The sequence below is a fragment of the Rattus rattus genome, chromosome 2 (genome assembly GCF_011064425.1).
Source record: "Rattus rattus isolate New Zealand chromosome 2, Rrattus_CSIRO_v1, whole genome shotgun sequence".
NCBI lineage: Eukaryota > Metazoa > Chordata > Mammalia > Rodentia > Muridae > Rattus > Rattus rattus.
The window spans coordinates 117,652,192-117,670,610 of record NC_046155.1 but is presented as its reverse complement, the minus strand read 5'-3'; the positions used below and the strand labels follow the sequence as shown (position 1 = coordinate 117,670,610).

At 41.2% G+C, this 18,419-nt stretch overlaps 1 protein-coding gene across 1 annotated transcript in view; it reads left to right on the top strand.

Moving 5' to 3' along the window:
- Positions 1-12,530, top strand: part of Adamtsl3 (ADAMTS like 3) — a 291,589-nt gene extending 279,059 nt beyond the window's left edge. Inside the window, exons 26-30 of the mRNA XM_032893300.1 lie at positions 123-306; positions 1,941-2,145; positions 6,666-6,763; positions 10,763-10,992; positions 11,564-12,530. Of these exons, the coding sequence (XP_032749191.1) occupies positions 123-306; positions 1,941-2,145; positions 6,666-6,763; positions 10,763-10,992; positions 11,564-11,625 (779 nt within the window). The 3' untranslated portion in view covers positions 11,626-12,530. The remainder of the gene's footprint in view (positions 1-122; positions 307-1,940; positions 2,146-6,665; positions 6,764-10,762; positions 10,993-11,563) is intronic.
- The last annotated feature ends 5,889 nt before the right edge of the window (positions 12,531-18,419 follow it).

Genomic DNA, 18,419 nt, shown 5'->3' with positions numbered 1-18,419 from the left:
ATTGAAAATGCAGGCAGGTAGCTAATCCCAGAGCAATTCACGGTGGTCTTCAGCCCTGTTGTCTCCAGCAATCATCCTTTCTTATTTGGGGTTGTTGGTGACACTTCCTTTTCTTTCTGCAGAGTATTTTTGGGAACCTGGTAACTGGACACACTGTTCTGCCACCTGTGGCCCTTTGGGAGTCCGGCTTCAGAGGCCCCAGTGCATGATGGCCAGTGGGCAGGAAGTGAGTGAAGCCCTGTGTGGTTCCCACAGGAAGCCGCTGGCTGGGTTTCAGTCCTGTAACATCCGAGATTGCCCAGCAAGGTATGTATGTGCAGTCACTTTCTTAACAGCACACTAATTTTTGCTGGTTTTGAGAGGTACAATAGGGGTTCGTGAAATGGCACCAGCTTTTCTTCCAGAGGTCCCAGGTTTGAGTTCTAGAACCCACATGGCAGCTCACAAACATCTGAAAGGCCAGCCTCAGGGACTCTGATACCCTCTTCTGGCCTGCACATGCATCATGCACATACATGATAAACAGACATACATGCAAGCAAAATGCCCAGGCACATAAAATAATATAAAAACTTAATTTACAAAAGGCATAGTAATTTGGACTATATAATAGCTCAGTAGCTGTACTCAGACAAAGTGTCAAGGTGAAGCCAATGACACAGTCGCACATAGCCTAGCAGAAAACTGACCAAGACTCATTCTCTCTCTCTCTCTCTCTCTCTCTCTCTCTCTCTCTCTCTCTCTCTCTCACACACACACACACACACACACACACACACACACACACACACACACACACACGCACACACACACATACATGCATACACACACACAAACATGCACGCACCCGTGGTACAAACATGCACAGGAGCACACACACACACACAAATGAACAAAGAGGTATTTTTGTATTTTTTAGTTTAGATCTGTGAGGCAGGAAGGATGCTTCAGCCCTAATTTTCTGATTAAAAAAAATGGAGAGTCAGGAGCTGGAGATTCAGCTCAGCAATAAAGAGACTTGTCGCTCTTGCAGAGAACCTCATCTCAGTGCCCAGCACCTCTATCCGTGGTCCCGCAGCTTCCTGTAACTCCTGCTCCAGCTGGTCTCAGTGCCCAGCACCCATGTCCACAGGTCTCACAACCTGTAACTCCAACTCCAGGAGATCCAACACATTCTTACATCTCAGTGAGCCCCTATATACCCATATACACACGCATATGCAAAGGCCTCAACGGTGACACGCACACGTGCACGTCCTATGCCAAAGTCCACACAGCAGGTGGCTGCCCATGCCTCAGAAGGTGTGAGAAGCAGGCACTGTGGCAGGCTCCGTCACAGCTGCTCTGAGGCATGCTCTCAAGGCCTGTTGGTGCTGCGGGCGTTCGAGCTGCCTTATCTTTTAGTAACTACTGTCATTTCTGAATGGAACGTGTCACACTAAGAGTCACCCTGCAGAAAGCATATATCTTATGGCACAGAGTCCACAGGGGACCTAACCTTTTGGGGTGCACAGTGACAACTCTCCATTAAACTTCCCAGGTGGCACACTCGTCATTACGTTGGTTCTTTTTACCTAGTGACACTGCTGTCACTGAGGAGAGGGGAGGAGGAAGACTGGGAGTCACCTATGCTGTCCTGGAGAGACATGTGACTCCCTGACACCACCATAGTGTTAGGATCAACAAATCAGCCTTTTCTTTTCTTTTTTTAAATTTTTTATTATATATTTCTTTACTTGTATTTCAAAGGTTATTCCCCTTCCCGGTTTCCTGTCCATAAGCCCCCATCCCCTCCCCTCCCCCTCCCCCATACGGGTATTCCCCCTATACATTCCCCTTATTGCCCTCCCCCATATTCCCCTGCACTGGGGGTCCAACCTTGGCCAGACAAGGGCTTTCACGACAGTCTTTTCTAAGGTCCTGTAGTTTTCTGCTCCTAGGTGGTTTACGAGCATGTGGTCAGAGTGCTCTGTGTCTTGTGGTGAAGGATCTCACAGTCGGCAAGTGATGTGCAAGCAGACAAAAGCCAATGGGACTGTGCAGGTGGTGTCCCCAAGGGCATGTGCTTCTAAAGACAGGCCGCTAGGGAGGAAACCGTGTTCTGTCCGGCCGTGCGTTCAACAGGCTACCGACCTCGGAAGCCAGGTAACCTTATGGTTAGCTGTGTTATCTGTGACCAGCAATTTGTCACTAATGAACTTTAAAACTGATTTTGAATGTCTAACTTAAAGTATTTGTTCAATATTCAAGTGAGAGATACTATGTTTGTACCACATGAATGAGTTCGATGGGCAGCACCATGTGAGGTAATCTAGGCACTGAAGACAAAGACCGTTATTCCACTTATACATGAATCTGACCAAGCTCATGAAGCAGAGAGTCGAACTTCTAAGTAGCTGAGTGACTGGGGTATGGGAGGTAATCATAAAGAGTACAAAGTCATGTAAGACAAATACGTTCTGGGGGTGGCACTGCGCAAATATGTGTTTATACCTAACAATGCTGTATTGGAAACCTTAAAACTGTTAACGGGTCACAGCTTTTTTCCCTTTTATTAAAAATAGATGTTTCTCTCATATAATATATCCTAATTACAGTTTTCTCTCCCTCCAATCTCTCAAGTGCCTCACCACCTCCCCTCCCATCCAGAGCCACCTCATTTCTGTCTCTCCTTCGAAAACAAAATGCTTCTAGGGTATAATAATATAATGCATAAAATATAATAAGATAAAACAAAAACTAACGTATCGGAAGAGAATAAAACAAAGAAACAGAAGGAACGGAACCCAAGTAAAGACACAAGAGACAGACCCAGTCACAGAGACTCACTTGCTCACACACTCAGAAATCCCATTCAAACAAACAAACAAACAAACAGCCTGGACGCCATAATATATGCAACAAAGAACCTATAGGGTGAAAAGAAAAAAATAATTAAAATAAAAAATAAAATAAAAATGGTGCAAAACCTTGGCATGGTATTATGAGACTAGGAACCTCTGAAGATTACAATTGCTCTTGGCCATTCCCTGCTAGGCACTGAAAAGTAGCAGCCTGAAAAGTAGTTTATTTCCCCAGTGAGACTCTTATGGTAAAAACGAAATTTCAGTTGTTGTCAGTTGGAGATATTTTCTGGGTTGGGGATGGAGGGATGTGTCCACTTCCTTCAGCTCTGGGGTCTCATCGGTGCAGACTCATGGAAGCCCTGTGCACGCCACCTCTCAGGCTCTGAGCATGTGCATGCGCGTCCACCATGTTAATTCAGGGCCTTGTTTTCTTGATGTCCTCCACCCACTCTGGCTCTTATACTCTTTCTGTCTCCTCTTCCTCAGGGGTCCCTGAGGAGAGGGATTTGATGGGGATATCCTGTTTAGAACTGTATTCTAAAACCTCTCACCTGTATAATGTCTGGCTTTGAATCTCTGTATTTGTCCCCAGCTGCTATAAGAGGAAATTTCTCTGATGATGGCTGAGCAAGACATTGATCTATGAGTATAGAAGGGTGGAAGGATGGCAAATTTCAAGCTAATCTGTGATACAAAGCCAGCCAGGCTACCTAGAAAAACACTGTCATTCATATATATATATATATCATATTGGGGCTGAATAAATAGCTCTGAGGTTAAGAGCCTTGGCTGCTCTTCTAAAGGACAAAGGTTTGATTCCCAGCATACACATAATGACTCACGACCACTGATAACTCCAGTTCTGAGTGATCCAATGTCATCTTCTAGCCTCCGTGAGCATCAGGCACACAAGTGATGTGCACACACACATGTCAGCTAAGCATTCATACACATAAAATGTTAAAAGATTGAAGTGTTATTAAAATGAATAAATGAAAAGTTGGACAGATGGAAGACCTAATATTGTGCTGAATAGAAATATCAGCACTATAAAGACCCAAAAATGAATTTATGTGTGGAATACAATTTTTATTAAAATTGCAGAACTTTTTTTGTAATTTATTATGATTCTGACCTTTATCTTTATTCTAAGAACAAATAAAGACAAAAATCTTTCAGGAAGACAAACCATAGGAGGTAGGGTAAGCCTTCTCTCATCCTATGCCAACTAGGATGCAAGTTTGTTTGGAGTGACAGTACACCATCAGGGCAGGAGTAGACATGGGATCTGGAGTGAAATTACAGCACTGAACCAGGTAATCCATCAGTAACTTTAAAGTTCAAGGACAGTAAACCAAAAAAATAAAATTTGTTTTGAAGAAACTAGGAAGCATAAAACTTCAAAATGTTTTTCGAAGAATTAAAAGAAAATCTTAAGTGATAGGAAGATTTCTTGCATTTGTGGGTGCCATGATATTGCTAATACCAACACTCTGCATATTTGTCTAAAGATTCACAACAGTCTTTACCAAATGACAAGCTAAATCTAACCTAAAATCCGAACAGAAGTAAAAATAACCCATAATATCAAAACCAAGTCTTCTGAAATGGAATCAGTCATATGACCCAAACTTTTGATGTTAAAGCTTTCTACAACACAGTGCTATCTAACACAGAACAGACATATATCCCTGAAACAGAATGGAATTCAAAATGAAACCATTGCTTCTTGGTGAGATTGACAAAGTCATCTACTAAAGAAAGCAATATTATTTTGTGATAGTTGACCTCAGTTTCCAACTTTCTTGACTTACAAAAGGCCACGGGTTCTTGCAGATGTATCTGTGATAGAGTTTCCAGAGATTAACTGAAGGGATGCATCTTCTTCTGAAGGCAGGCTACATCATCCTATGGGCTGAGGTTCCAGAAAGAATACAAAAGGAAAGGGGAGAGAGCCAGCTCACCTCAGACATCCTTCCTGCTTCCTGATCCTCTGAGAGCCTTTCCTTGTTTAAGCTGTTTCCTGTCAGTGGTCAGTGCTACCAGTAACCACAGGAAATTATCTTTAACAAATGCTGCAGGGCAACTGTGCACCCACAGAAAAACACGAAGTCATGTTCCGTGCCTACAGGGAATACGGACACCACAAAATTCATCAAAGGCATTTAAGAGTCACCACTATAAAATGTAGGGGGGAAATCGACATGATTCTTCAAACACTTCAATAGGAAGTGCTACTTTACAAAGAACACCAACTACATAGATAAAACAAGAATGAATACCTTGACTCGTAGCAAAACTGAAGCTTCTATGTCACAAGAGACTAACAGATAACCAATAGGATAGGAAACATATTTAAATGACACATCTCTGAAAAAGGAATTTATGTCTAAAATACATCAATAGTTAAAGCTCTCTCTCTCTCTCTCTCTCTCTCTCTCTCTCACCCAATCTAATTACAGCATGAATTAGGGGTTTAAATAGACATCTCTTGACTAAAGGCAATAACTGGTCAAGGAGGACATCAAAAGATGCTCATCATTGGTTATTAAAGAAATGAAAACTTAAACCACAATGATGAGCCACTTTACAGTAGTTTCTGTATCACTGGCTTAAAAACCAGATAGTTCAATAAGAAAATGCATAACTGGATCCTGCGGGACTGTAGGCGGGGTGAAGTGGTGCAGCCCCATGGCAAAATGATCCACAGGTTCTTGGGGAGTTGAACTTGACCTTGAGGAGGACCCCGCAGCTTGCTTGCTAGGTGTGTATCCGAGAGTAGTGAAAACACCACGTGAACATTTACCAATGAATCGATAACCTAGCTACTTATGATAACCAAGCAGTGGAGACAACACAGGTAACAGTAACACCACCGCCACCACAGTGAGGCAAGTGCAGAGGTGTCTGAGGTCTGGCATGTTAGTCCAACAAATACCACTAAAAGGAATGTGGGATTGGCATATCCTACAGCATGGACAGACCTTGAGAGTCTTGGGACGAATAATGGAAGACAGACACAGGACTCCACTGTTGTGTCTAGTGTAGGTAAATCTGTCAAACAAAAGGCCGGGGAGTGGAGGGGTGACTGCAGAGGGCTATTGGGTTTCTGTGACAGATGACGATAATGTTCCAAACTTGGCTGTGGTGTGGCAAATCTGAAAGCCATTACAATGTGTGTTTTAAATGGTTGATAATTACATGGCAAGTGATTTAAATCCCAAAGAAATACAACTATGAGATTAAAAGATTGTATGAAATGGGTTAAGTAAGGTAAGAAAAATAAGCAAAATCAGAGAGTACACTTAGAACGTACACCAAACATTTCTGCCCTGACTGGGGAGCTCCTTAGACAGTAATAAAAATGTAAAAGGCTTTTCCATGCATAATACGACAATGAGGAAAATTAACAGGCGTTATGGCTGTGCAAAACTTCAAGGGCTGCAAACCAGACTTGAATTGTTTCTCCTGGAGCTGAACCTGCCTTGGCACAGGTGCCTCCGTCTTTGCTCAGAGCAGGAAAACCCAACTTGCCCTCCACTTAACTGTTTTGAATATATCCATTCCATACGTGAGCCTAATCAGTTCAGAGTTGATCCCACCTTTCTCCCTTCTTCCTGAGCTTCAGGGAATAAAGGATTGGGGAGAGGGTGAGCCTACAGAGCTGTGATCCACCTCTTCTAACTCATCATGGGGACAGCTTCTAACATCATCCCTGTAACTCGTCCTTGGCTGATACACCTCGGCCCAGCTCTCAGGACACATGGTGTAGCTGAGCATTTGGGGCACTTGAGACACTGTTCTGTGTTTCTCTTCTAGTGTCCTGGACGTTGCATGGGCCAGGCCATGAGGATGCAGCACCACCACATGCCGTGTGCCCACAACAGCTCCAACTCTGACTGTGAGGACAGGAGGAGGTACTGACCCCACTCCAGTGCAACATGCACCGCCCCTGGAACCTTCTGGGGATGGGACTGGCTGCAGCAGAATTACTCCTAGTTTCCCTCACTCCTCATCACTGAAAACTCCTATTCAATCATGATTTACTTAGTACCATCTATTATACTGATATATGGCCAAAAAATACTATTTATAATCAAAGTTATTTGGATGTTGGACAGAAAGAGGAAATACTCTAAAAGTGGGAAATGTAGCACCCAAGATAGATTTTAAAACATATATATTTATTTATATATGCATTTACTTATATATAAATATATATTATAAATGATATAAATATATTTATATATAAGAATGATTTATTCCTATTAGAAACTGTGTTGACTTGGATATTAGCGAGACTTAGCAGAGAATAAAAATAAACATTTTAGTTTTCAAAGGGGCTGTCTGTTTTTCTTTTGCATGAAAGTCTGAGTGGACAGGTGGTAGAATAGAGCTTGAGTCATGAGAGCATCCGGATGGCCAGTCTCCCTCTGCTGGCTGGCTCTGCTACCTTAGAAGATAACATCTCAGCCATCCGCGAGTGTGAGGGAACTTGCAAGTCATACAACACAAGAAATTTTTCATTACATCATTCTTTTATTGTCTGACCCTCCAATACCTGAGTGTCTCGATCTGCAAGTGGAATATTATCATCCGTGTAAACTTCCATTTAAATTACAGTTAGTGAGCAGTGCCTCAGCAGTCCTGGTCATAGAGGACACCTTGCATCGGATTCTTTCTTACTGCCCCACATACTGAATCCTGCTGAAGAAAGTGGAATGGCCTTGACTGCTGGCTTGGTTACCGTTCTGAGCCTCCAGTAAGGTTTGGCAATGTAGAGTCAGCAGTATTTCCTATTCCCACAAGGTGATTTCAAGCCAGGACCATTCTCCTCAAATGGAAAATGTTTGGAGCAGCTGCCCTCATTCTCAACAGACAACTTAGCTTCCTACTTTGCTGAGAAGATAGAGACCACACACAGATGTGCACCATCCCAGATGTTTTCATTTGCAGTCATAAAGACATCTTTACAACACAAAAGCGTCTATGGATGGAGCCTTTTATTTTAACATTTTCCTGAAGCTTGGTTTTATATTTAAGAATAGATTATAAACATATTATATCTTAGCACACCTTGACTTCATTCTATTAAAGTATGATATTTAATATTCTGCTATTTCTTTGATGGTATATTGCTTAATTTTTTTTTTGCTTTTAAAAACTGATGCTGCCCTGAACATCTTAGAGTGAATATGACTTTATACTCAGAGAGTTGCATTTTTATGGGGTAGACATTTAGAAATCAAAGTGAATTCATAAGCATATATATTTAGATATTTCCAAATCACCATGAAACTATGTAAACGGTATGAGAATCATCTCCATGTTCATTGACATTCGGTAGGATTTTAATCTCTCAATTTCTGTAGCCTCTTGATCCCTTGTGCCCCTTTCTGGACGCCACCTTCCTTTTATTTTTCATTCCACCTCCCATCCCCCGACCAAAGCACCATCACCTGGTGGTATGAGGGTAAAGTGAGAAACTGAGGCGAGCTAGAAGACCAGTCGCTTCAGGATTCCCACTGCCCTCATACACTTGTAAACTGTACTTATAATCTCCTGTATAATCTCCATCTTACTCGGACGTCCCCGTTCCGAGTCATTTTGTCCCTGCTCTCAAAATGATGCCCTCAGCATCTTTTCAGCCTCTAATCGATTGGTCCTGGCCTCCATGTTGCTTTAACAGCTCCCCGGGCCTCTCATCCTTCAACCAAAAGGGAACTCTTGAGTTACTTAAGTCTCTTTAGATTGGAAACAACAAAAGCCAACTTTGAAGAATTTCTGCAGAGAGGGCAAAGCCTTATTAATAAGACGGATCACCTAATGCTTGTGGACAACCATCTACTACCCTCTTGATTCTATTCTTTGAGTATGTGTTCAATTGGGTTTTGTAGGTATTTGACCTCTGCAGTAGGAGAAGGTCAGGGAGTATTCAGTCTGCACTGTTGGTCAAAGTGACTCAGCTTTGGGGGATTAAGATTTATAACCACTGGGGAAAACAAAAGAAATTAACAGGACATTCCTCCCTGACTTTTCCTTTTAAACCTTATAATCAATTTGGTAGGATAGCAATGTTTCCTAGTTAAACCCTTTGATGGTGTCTCCGCCTACTGGCAAGTCCAAGTATTGCTTCCCACTCTATGTAACACTCTTCACAAGTCAGGTTGTCTTAAGTTTCTCCATTTTCTTACCCTTCCAATGACATTTCAACATCCCTTAGAAGAGATGCTGGATAAAGTGTAAACTAGTTACAGGAATGACCAGAGAGTGCAACGGGGCTTCCAGCAGATCCAGCAGGATGATCCCTGGGGAATGGGAAGTCACTGCGTGTTCTTCTCTCAGCTCGGCAGCTTTTTGTAATTGGCTTTTTCTACACAGCCTTCTGCCCCTCTGGTCTGTGTGGCAGACGTTATTATCCCACACTTTATGTCTTGTCCATATCTTCCAAATTTTGAAGAGAAAGGCAACTAGTGAACCATCTCAAGTTAGGAGCCTCTCCCATTCATCTTTGGGAACAGAGTCGGTCTCCCACCTTGCACGTGTAACTGCCATGGTAATATGTCCTATGAAACAAGAAAAAAGTAACTAAAAGTGGATCTGCTGAGATGCTGTCCTCTGACATCACAGGCTCTCCAAACATCAGCAGCCACCCAGTTTCTTTTCTGTTCTGGACCCCACTTTCCAAATACATTTGGTCTCTGTACTCACTGTGACAAAGGTTGCCGGCGTATGCATCCTTGTTCAGATCGCAGTATTTTCAGGGCTTCTCAGCAGCAACATAAGGCTTGTGAACAGTGTTCAAGTGGCTTATCATGGCAGTAAGTCTCTTGTTTGCCTAAATGATCCACTCTAGATTGCCAGGACAGTCCATTCGTGGGTTATCTATCCATTTATTTATTGGAAGTTCCTTGGAATACACAGTTTGTTGGCCAGGCTTTTTTTTTTTGTCAGATCTTTTTTTCGGGGGAGATGCTCAGGTATTGGGTAATGATGTCATTATTACTTTAAACTGTATGGCAGAGAAGCAGGGGGATATCTTAGTGGGTGTATTTGTGTGTGTGTGTGTGTGTGTGTGTGTGTGTGTGTGTGTGTGTGTGTACACCAGTGTTGGGAATTGAACCTAGGACCTTGTGCATACTAAACAATTGATCTACCACTAACTATATCCCCGGGAATTTATTTATTTACTTACTTTAAATTTTGCCCTTTCTGTAGCTAAGGTAGAACTTGACCTCTAAGTTCTCCTCCTTCAGACTCCCAAGTAGCTGGAGTTAACAGGCCTGTTCCCCCACACCCAGCTCAGGTCTTGGTCTTAGACAGCACGCTAAGATGCAGAGACCTTGTGCTTGACATCAGTAAAGCACCTGAGCCTTCCCTGGTCTGGATTCCTCTGTAGTCTCTTCACACCCCACTGATAGTCCGTGCATACACCTGCGTGTGAGCACTCCTCACGGGCATCTCACAGGGCATTCTCTCTTCCTGCCTCTTACCGTGGCAGCTCGGCCACTTGCTGGTCCTCTTCCCATCAAGTTCATTTCTTCTCTTTTACACCCATAGGTTTGACACGTGAAGCTTTAAATACATGCTGATGGACTATTTTCTAGTACGTCTTCCTCTCATCCTTTTCATCACGTCTTTGTCAATCTCCAGAGCCTTCCTAGCATATCTAGTGAAAATGTGGGGACTATAGCATCATTCTCAGCATCTGGGGAACAGACCGTATTCTGAAGCATCTAATTGTCGTTTTATGGTCCGATTGCCCTGGTACTCTGTGTGGCCAGCCAGGAACAGTACAAATCAGTTTTCTGAGGAAGCCTTTAGCACATTCAGAGAGGGAGAAAGGGCTTGGTCAATGCCAGCAAACAGTGGCATCTTCTCTCATCTTGTGTCTATCTTTTTTTTCTTCATTTCAGACTTGCCTTTAGAAGAAACTGTACCTCAGGGCCATGTGAGGCATGTTGGCGTGTGGGTCCCTGGAAGCCCTGCACAGCAGTCTGTGGCAGGGGCTTCCAGTCTCGCAAAGTCAACTGCATTCACACAGGGAGCTGCAAACCCATGGCTGACAGACACTGTGTGCAGATGAAACCAGCTTCCTGGAGGCACTGTTTCGGGCCTTCCTGTGATAGTACGTACCCGTCTCAGGTATCACCAATGTGCCTTCCTCGGCCAGGGGCGGGACTGTGGGCAGCAGTATTGACTCTTGAAGAAGTAGCAGCCACTCCATACACATTTTCCTTTGAAGTCTCCTCTGCTAAGACCAAGCCAGTGGGCTCACATAGGTGAACAAATGTCCTAAAATTACATAATGAACACAACTGTGTGTTACTTTTCTGTGGGACAAATAGGAGGCATTCATACATTTACTGGGGAGTCCATGACCCTACAAAAAAATAACCTCTGCCCTCAGCACTGAGAGAGGTAACATGGTTTCAGAGGACCTGTGAGGATCTCAGGGCATCACAAGAAGCCAGTAGGCCATGTGGAGAAGTGAGCCCACTGTGTGTCTGACATCAGTGCAGACCAGTAGCCCAGGCATGCCTCATTTTTCCTCATGCTCTAATGAACCCACGCTATGGATATTCATTCATTCTCATATTCTCTCTCTCTCTCTCTCTCTCTCTCTCTCTCTCTCTCTCTCTCTCTCTCTCAGGAAACTGCACAGACACAACTCACTACTGTATGTTCGTAAAGCACCTTAACCTGTGCTCCCTGGCCCTCTACAAACAAAGGTGCTGCCAGTCATGCCAAGAAAGATAAAGCTCTGACAAGGTCGTGATGCTGCTGTGGTGAGAAATGAAAGCTAACGAGGTTCTTTCACCCATGTCCCTGGTTCAAAACCATGTACTCTTGAAGTCGCTAGATACTATGATCAAGGGGAGGCTAAAGCAGAAACAGCACCTGATATGGTTTTATAAGGTTAATGTTTCTGGTGGTTGTTTTTAATGCCATTTCCTGTAAAGGATGTAGTCTAGGACTAACATAAATGCATCAGCAGTCATTCTCTTGCTCTCGGGACGTCATCACAAACACATCATCACCTGCTGTGCTCTGTAGACCGTCAAAGAGTGGTCCATCCTGAGGACTGCACCTGAGGACTTCTCTTGAGTTGTTGGGTTTCAAGACATTTGTGTGGTATTTATGATTTAAAGGCTCTGGCCTGTAGCCTTGAGATGTTGGCACTAAAAGCATATCTACAGATCCTTATGTTTATTATGTGAAGAGGAGACAATCTCCCTGGACAGTTAATAACACCAACCAAGCCAAGAATTCTCCACATGACATATTGTCTTCACTATTAAAGCATCTATGGAAGAAAACACAGTAGTTACAGCTGCCGGTTTTGTAGCTACAGAAATCTATCTGTAACCAAATGAGGCATCTTGGAAATCAAAGAAGAGGAAAAGCTTACCTTTTCTACTGATTCTGAAGTATATTCAAAGCTTTCTTTTAAGAGCTGTGAATGGAACTTTATCTAAGCACTATTTTCTTGCACACAATCAGAAATCAAAGCCTTACTAGATGTAATTTATGCATACAATAATATTCCTGGGGATTGTTATTTTGGAAAGTTTATAAGAGAATAATCTAAATAAGAAATGTGATAGTTGAAAGAATTGTTTATGGTAAATGATTATTATAATCTGAGGGGATTTTTGTCAATAAATTCAAAGTCAATTAGAATTATGGCAGAAATAACAATATTGAGGTTAGGATCCAGAGCTGGGATTTGGGTTGTGCTTTGGGGAAGAAGGTTTGAATTCATCTTGGACTAGCTATAGAATTGGGTTAGGTGAGAACGGAAGGTACATTAGGGCCAAGACCAGAACTGCCTTTAAGGTTTGAGTCAGTTTATGGTTGGGTCTCTCGAACCAAGGCTGTGACATTGGAGTCAATTTTGCTCCCAGGGAAGGGTTAGGCTAGCACTTAGTCTTAACTGCTACCACTGATTTGGCTCTAGGACCTTTCCATGACATTTTACCAGCTGCATAGATGCTACACAACCCCAAATGAGAGGTCCTGTTTCTTTACTCAGTGTCCCGGCTGCTCGCACACGTTCCCGCCCACAGCCTCCTGGCACGCAACCTTTCCTGAGGCAGGTGGTGTTGGACCTACCTCCTGATCAACATGTGAACGGCACAGTGTGGCTTCGGATCTGTTTGTAGAGAGGCTTGCCCAGTCTCTCTGCCATCTGAGCACAGGTCTCTCTCACATTCCAACTTCAGCCTCACCGACACTGGGGTGAACACTACTGTAGGTGGAGGGTTTGGTGGTCTGGAACGGACAGGGGAAGGGAAGAGCACACCAGCCCTGGAGTTGTTAGTCAGCAATGACATTCGATTGTTGAACTTGTTAAATTAAAAGAAAGGTCATCTGTAAAATACTCCTTGTATATATTTATTATATGACTCCAAGGTGCAATATTTTATTTTGTACAGTATATAATAAAGACATGGGACATATATTTTTCATACTAACAAAATTTCTTATTAAACTGCTTCACCTTTGTATTTAACGTTAAAAAATAACCTATTTTTCAGTCGTTATCATACTTTCGTCTTGTTAACATTCAAAAGGCATTCCTGTGTACTGTATTTTACTACTGTTTTTTTATAACATGAGAGATAATGTTTCCATTTGATGATCCTTCATTCAAAAAATAAATTCACCTTTAGTATCTAATAGCATCCTTGGTGGCTTCTCTGTGTTGTGCTTTTGCTAGATGTTGGAGCGGTCTTCTCACCTGTCCCCTCGTTAGCCTTGTCGCTCCCTTGGTTGAGTTGATATCCCAGACTGTCTTTTGTATGTGTTACAGAAGGAGCAATCACAGAAATTCACTGATTCCACATCTCAAGTCTTTACGTCTTTGTGAATCACACATTTAAAAAATATTTTGACAATAACAGTATTAAGTAGAAGCCTGGGATAGATAACCAACAGGCACAAAAGTAGATGGAACATTCATAAAGAGCAGAGTAAACTAATTCCCCTTTATTTATATATTTGAAATAATTATTTTAGGCTCACTGTAAATTTGAGCAGAAAGTACAGACTTTAGTGTATGCCTGTCTCAAAACATAAGAAAATCTCCCCCATTTGCAATATCCCTCTACATTTCTGCATTTTCTGTAACTCCTGAATCTATGGTTGCATCATAACTGAAATTCTGTAGTTTCTATTAGGTTTGTTTTTTGGCACTGCACATTTTATGGATCTTGGCAAATGTGCAACATGTTTCCATTTTATTATATTAAAAATCTCTCTTAACTCTATTTTTCTCACTTTAATTTTGTGAAAGATGCCTATTCTGTGTGTGTCTGGCATTGTTTCTTGCACGTATATGTTCAGGCATTCCATACCCAGTACTGGTTTTGACCATTTTTCAAAGATAACTAACTCGGTGTTTTTGAGTGAGTCTGTGTTCAAGCCCTGTATTCTGTTTCCTGGATATATTGTCTGTTCTTGTATCAGTGCCACATGGTTTGTTATTATTTTGATAAGTCTTGAGGTTAGTCAGTGTCAGTCCAGCAATTTTGTTCTCCCTTGATGTTTTTTGGTTATTGTTTTTGTTTTTGTTTTTGTTTTTTTGACCAGCAAGGGTCTTTGACCTCTGCATAGTAATGTTCAAATCCTTTTTTCAGTATCCATTGCCGGGAGGGAGGGTGTTCTCTGCAAACACTATGGCCAGCAACGTTGATCTTATCCATGTGAGGCAAGACAGAAGTCCAGCTCATCATGACTCAGTAGCAGATGCTGGTTCAACCTTACATGGTGTGGCACCAGATCATTTATTTCAGGCAAGTTTAAGCACAGCACAATTTGTTAAAAGATATCCTGGTGACAATTATCTCAAAAAAGTGTACGACAAAGCTTCAGACATGATTATTGATACTCTTTGTAAAATACATGTGACCTGTTCCATAAAGATGGGTTCTATAGATTGACTACATATGACTTTAAAGGTCTGAGGAGGAGTCTGGTGTGGTCTCAGTCATATATACAGTGGAAAAGGTCACCAAGCAATAAACCACATCTGCTTCCATGTGTAAAGTACACAAGACATCTCCCATAAAGATGGTCTTTATAGATTAACAGAGAAGGCAGGCTCAAGGTGAGCGAGGCTCAAGCTAAGGGTCTGGGGAGGATATGCCACAGACTGACTGAGATGAACAGAAGTCCTGGGGAGCTAGGTGTAGCCTCGCCATACAGATGGCACAGAGGTCATCGGGCTCTTAACCACATCCGTTCCCAGAGACAACCCTGCATGGTTAAAATCCTGGTTTCCTTAATGCTTATCTGTGAGCACACGGCTTTAGTGTCTTCTAACATCCATAAAGTAACTTGCTAAGATTTTGATGGGGAGTATATGGAAGCTAGATTAAGTTGAAAATTGTCATCGTGATACTATTGGCTCCTCCCATTAGTTAATAAAGAATATCCCTATTTAAATATTCTTTTAGCAGAGATCTGTAGGCTTTCTTCCATAGATCTTGAAGGCATTTTTTTTCCAACTTGTGTTAATTTCGAATGATTATAATGTAAATGGAGCTGTTTTTAAAGTTCAAATTGTACCTGCTTCCTGTTGGCATGTAGGAAATAAACTTTTCCCCCTAGAAGTACTAGGGCTTGAACTCAGAGCCAGGCAAGACCTCACTGTAAAGCTACATTCCTAGGTCAGTAGTTGGCTTTTATATGTGAACTGTATGGGCCACATTATAACTACTTATTCTTTCTAGAAAGTGTTGTTTAGTTCGGGGGAATTGTTTTATTCTCCCGTGTCGTAAATGAACAGAGTTTGGTTTCTTCCAGTCCCGTGTGCTTCCAGATGCTTTTCTTGCCTTACTTCATTAGCCTAGACTTTTAGTCTATTGGAAAGAGGTTTGGAGAAAAAGTCTTGCCTTGATCCTAGTCTAGTGGGAATGTTGCCAAGTTTTCCATCATTAGGCACGGTATTAACTAGGTTTTTGTGAGTCGTCTGTGCAGCTGAAGACTGGTTTTCTCAATTGCTAATTACTGAGAGTCTTTATGGGAGTGTTGAATTTTGATACACGCTTTCTCAGGATAAGTTGATCTCATCAGGTGATTGTTTTAGTCTGTTTTTATCATAGGCTATTTTGCCATAGAAACAAACTATATTTTACTTAAATCTATTTTTATGTATTAAATAAAGTTGACAAGAAAGAGAGGGCTCTTACTTTCCCACAGGAATCATATAACTAAAAGGTTATGTCTTACTTTTAAAAAAATACTAATATGAAGGTATAAACTAAATTATAAATCTTTTTTATTGCTTTTAAGTGTGTGTGTGTGTGTGTGTGTGTGTGTGTGTTCGTATGAGTGCATTTAGAGGCCAAAGTTACCAAAACTCTCTCAAGTTCGAGTTATAGGCTATTTTAGGCCACCAGACACAGAGTTTGGGAACCAAATTTGGGTCCTCTGGGGAAAGAAAGAATTGATTTTAACCAGAAAGTTGTCATTTCTACTCCCAAAATTTGGAATCTTTAGCAGTGTTTAAGCAGTTGTTTATAATTTAAAAAGCTAAAAATTAATTCAGCTATTTAATCTCAATAACAATGTAATTAAAGTATTTCACATTATTTTGAGAATTTCACACATGTGTTCTGTTATACATTGATAAACTTTTACACGTTAAACCAGTCTTGTAAGCTGGGATATATTCTACTTATAGTGTGTAATTATTATATAAATTGTTAGATTCTATGTCTAATATTTTGTTGAGGACCTTTGCGTTTGTGTTCATGAGAAGTTCTGATGTGTGGTTTTCTTGTAATTTATGTCTGGTTTGGTTTTAGGATGATGATAGCTTCTTAAAGTGAGTAGAGGTATTTTAGCAAAAGTATTTGAAAATATTCTAGACTTTGAGAAAGAATTGGAATAATTTCCTCCTTTAGTTTTTTGGGGAGGTGACCCGCGAACAAACCTGTGCCTACTGTTCTCTGCTTTTGAAGATGTTCATGTTTTCTCAACTTCTTTAATAGATTGGCTTATTCAGATTGCCTGTTTTTTCTTGCATAAATTCTTGCTTGCATGGCTTCTGAAGAAATATTAAATGTAATTCTTATCTTTACTTCTCTCTTTTGGCTAAGATCAAGTGTACTCCTCTACAGGTAAGATTTTTTTCTTTCATTATTTTTTATCTTTATTTTTTCAAAGTTTGAAAAATTATGCCTTTGTTGTTTGGGAGAACTTTTTAAGATGTACTTTTCTGTGTGAGAATGTTTGCTTGCATGTATATATTTGCTTGTGTTTGTTTTCATGCATGTACTTGCACCACATGTGCAACTGGTGCCTGTGAAGGCTGGAAGAGGGCATTGGATCCCTGGTACTAGCATTAAAGATGGTTGTGAGCAGTCATATAGGTGCTAGAAGCCAAACCCAGTTCTTGTGCAGGAGCAATAAGTGGACTTAACCATCAAGTCACCTCTTCAGCCCCAAGTTGTAGCCCAGGCTAGCCTTCACTTGTGATACTTCTACTTTTAGCTCTTCAGCAAACCCTAACTAACTGCACCACCACAACTTTTAATGTATTTAAAAGTATTTTTCTTTTTCTTTAAAGTTTTTTTCAAATAATTTTCTTTTTTCCCAGTTTCATAATTTTGAGGGGAAGTTGTCAAGCTGAGATATCCTGGCCCTTCTCACCTAAGATCCTTGCTCTCTTTATATGTCTTTCTCACTCCTATTCCTGCTATACTCATTATACTCATCTATCTATCATATGTCTATCTTTCTATCAATCATCTGTCTGTCTGTCTGTCTCTATATATATATGTGTGTGTCTGTCTGTCTGTCTGTCTGTCTGTCTATATATCTATCTCTTGCTATCCTCTTGCTCTCCTGTTATTCTCTCTTCTCTCACAGATAGCCCTGTTCCTGGCCAGTCTGATGGCCATATTTAATGTACAAAAATTTTTCTCTGTCTGCTCTGGATATTTTCTCTCTTTTACCTACAATAAAAATCTTTCCACTAATCATACGATGGAGCAGTCATGTTAACAGTTCCTTTACTGTGTCCTCTCATGTAGAGTTTCTTTGTGGTTCTCTCTTAGAATGTTTCTCTCTGATTGTCTACCTGTTCTATTATACTCCTGCTTAATCCATTTCAGACCACATTATATTCACAGATATTTTAATCGCCCAATGTCATAATTCTTTCATGCCTTACACTTACATGTGTAATTGTGCTCTGACTTTTCTTCCCTTTCTAGTTTCTTTGGCTCATGGTATATATCACAAAAAAATAAATAATAAACTTAACTAAGACAGGTCCCTAACAGAAAATTTTGCCATGCAAGTCTGGGATGAAAATGTTCTGAAAAGGAGAACTGTGGTTCCAACAGCTCTTCTCTGCAGGCAGCAACAAGCAGCAGCCACTACCCTCCTCTTGTGTATCAGAGTCAGTTGGTATGTCTAAGCCAGCAGGCCTTGCTCCAGAGTATGGCCAAGGTCTCTATTTTATTATATTACTTATTTTATTCTTTGAAATAATTACATCATTTCCCTTTCCCCTTTCCTTCCTTAAAACTATGCCATATACCTCTCCTTGCTCTTTCA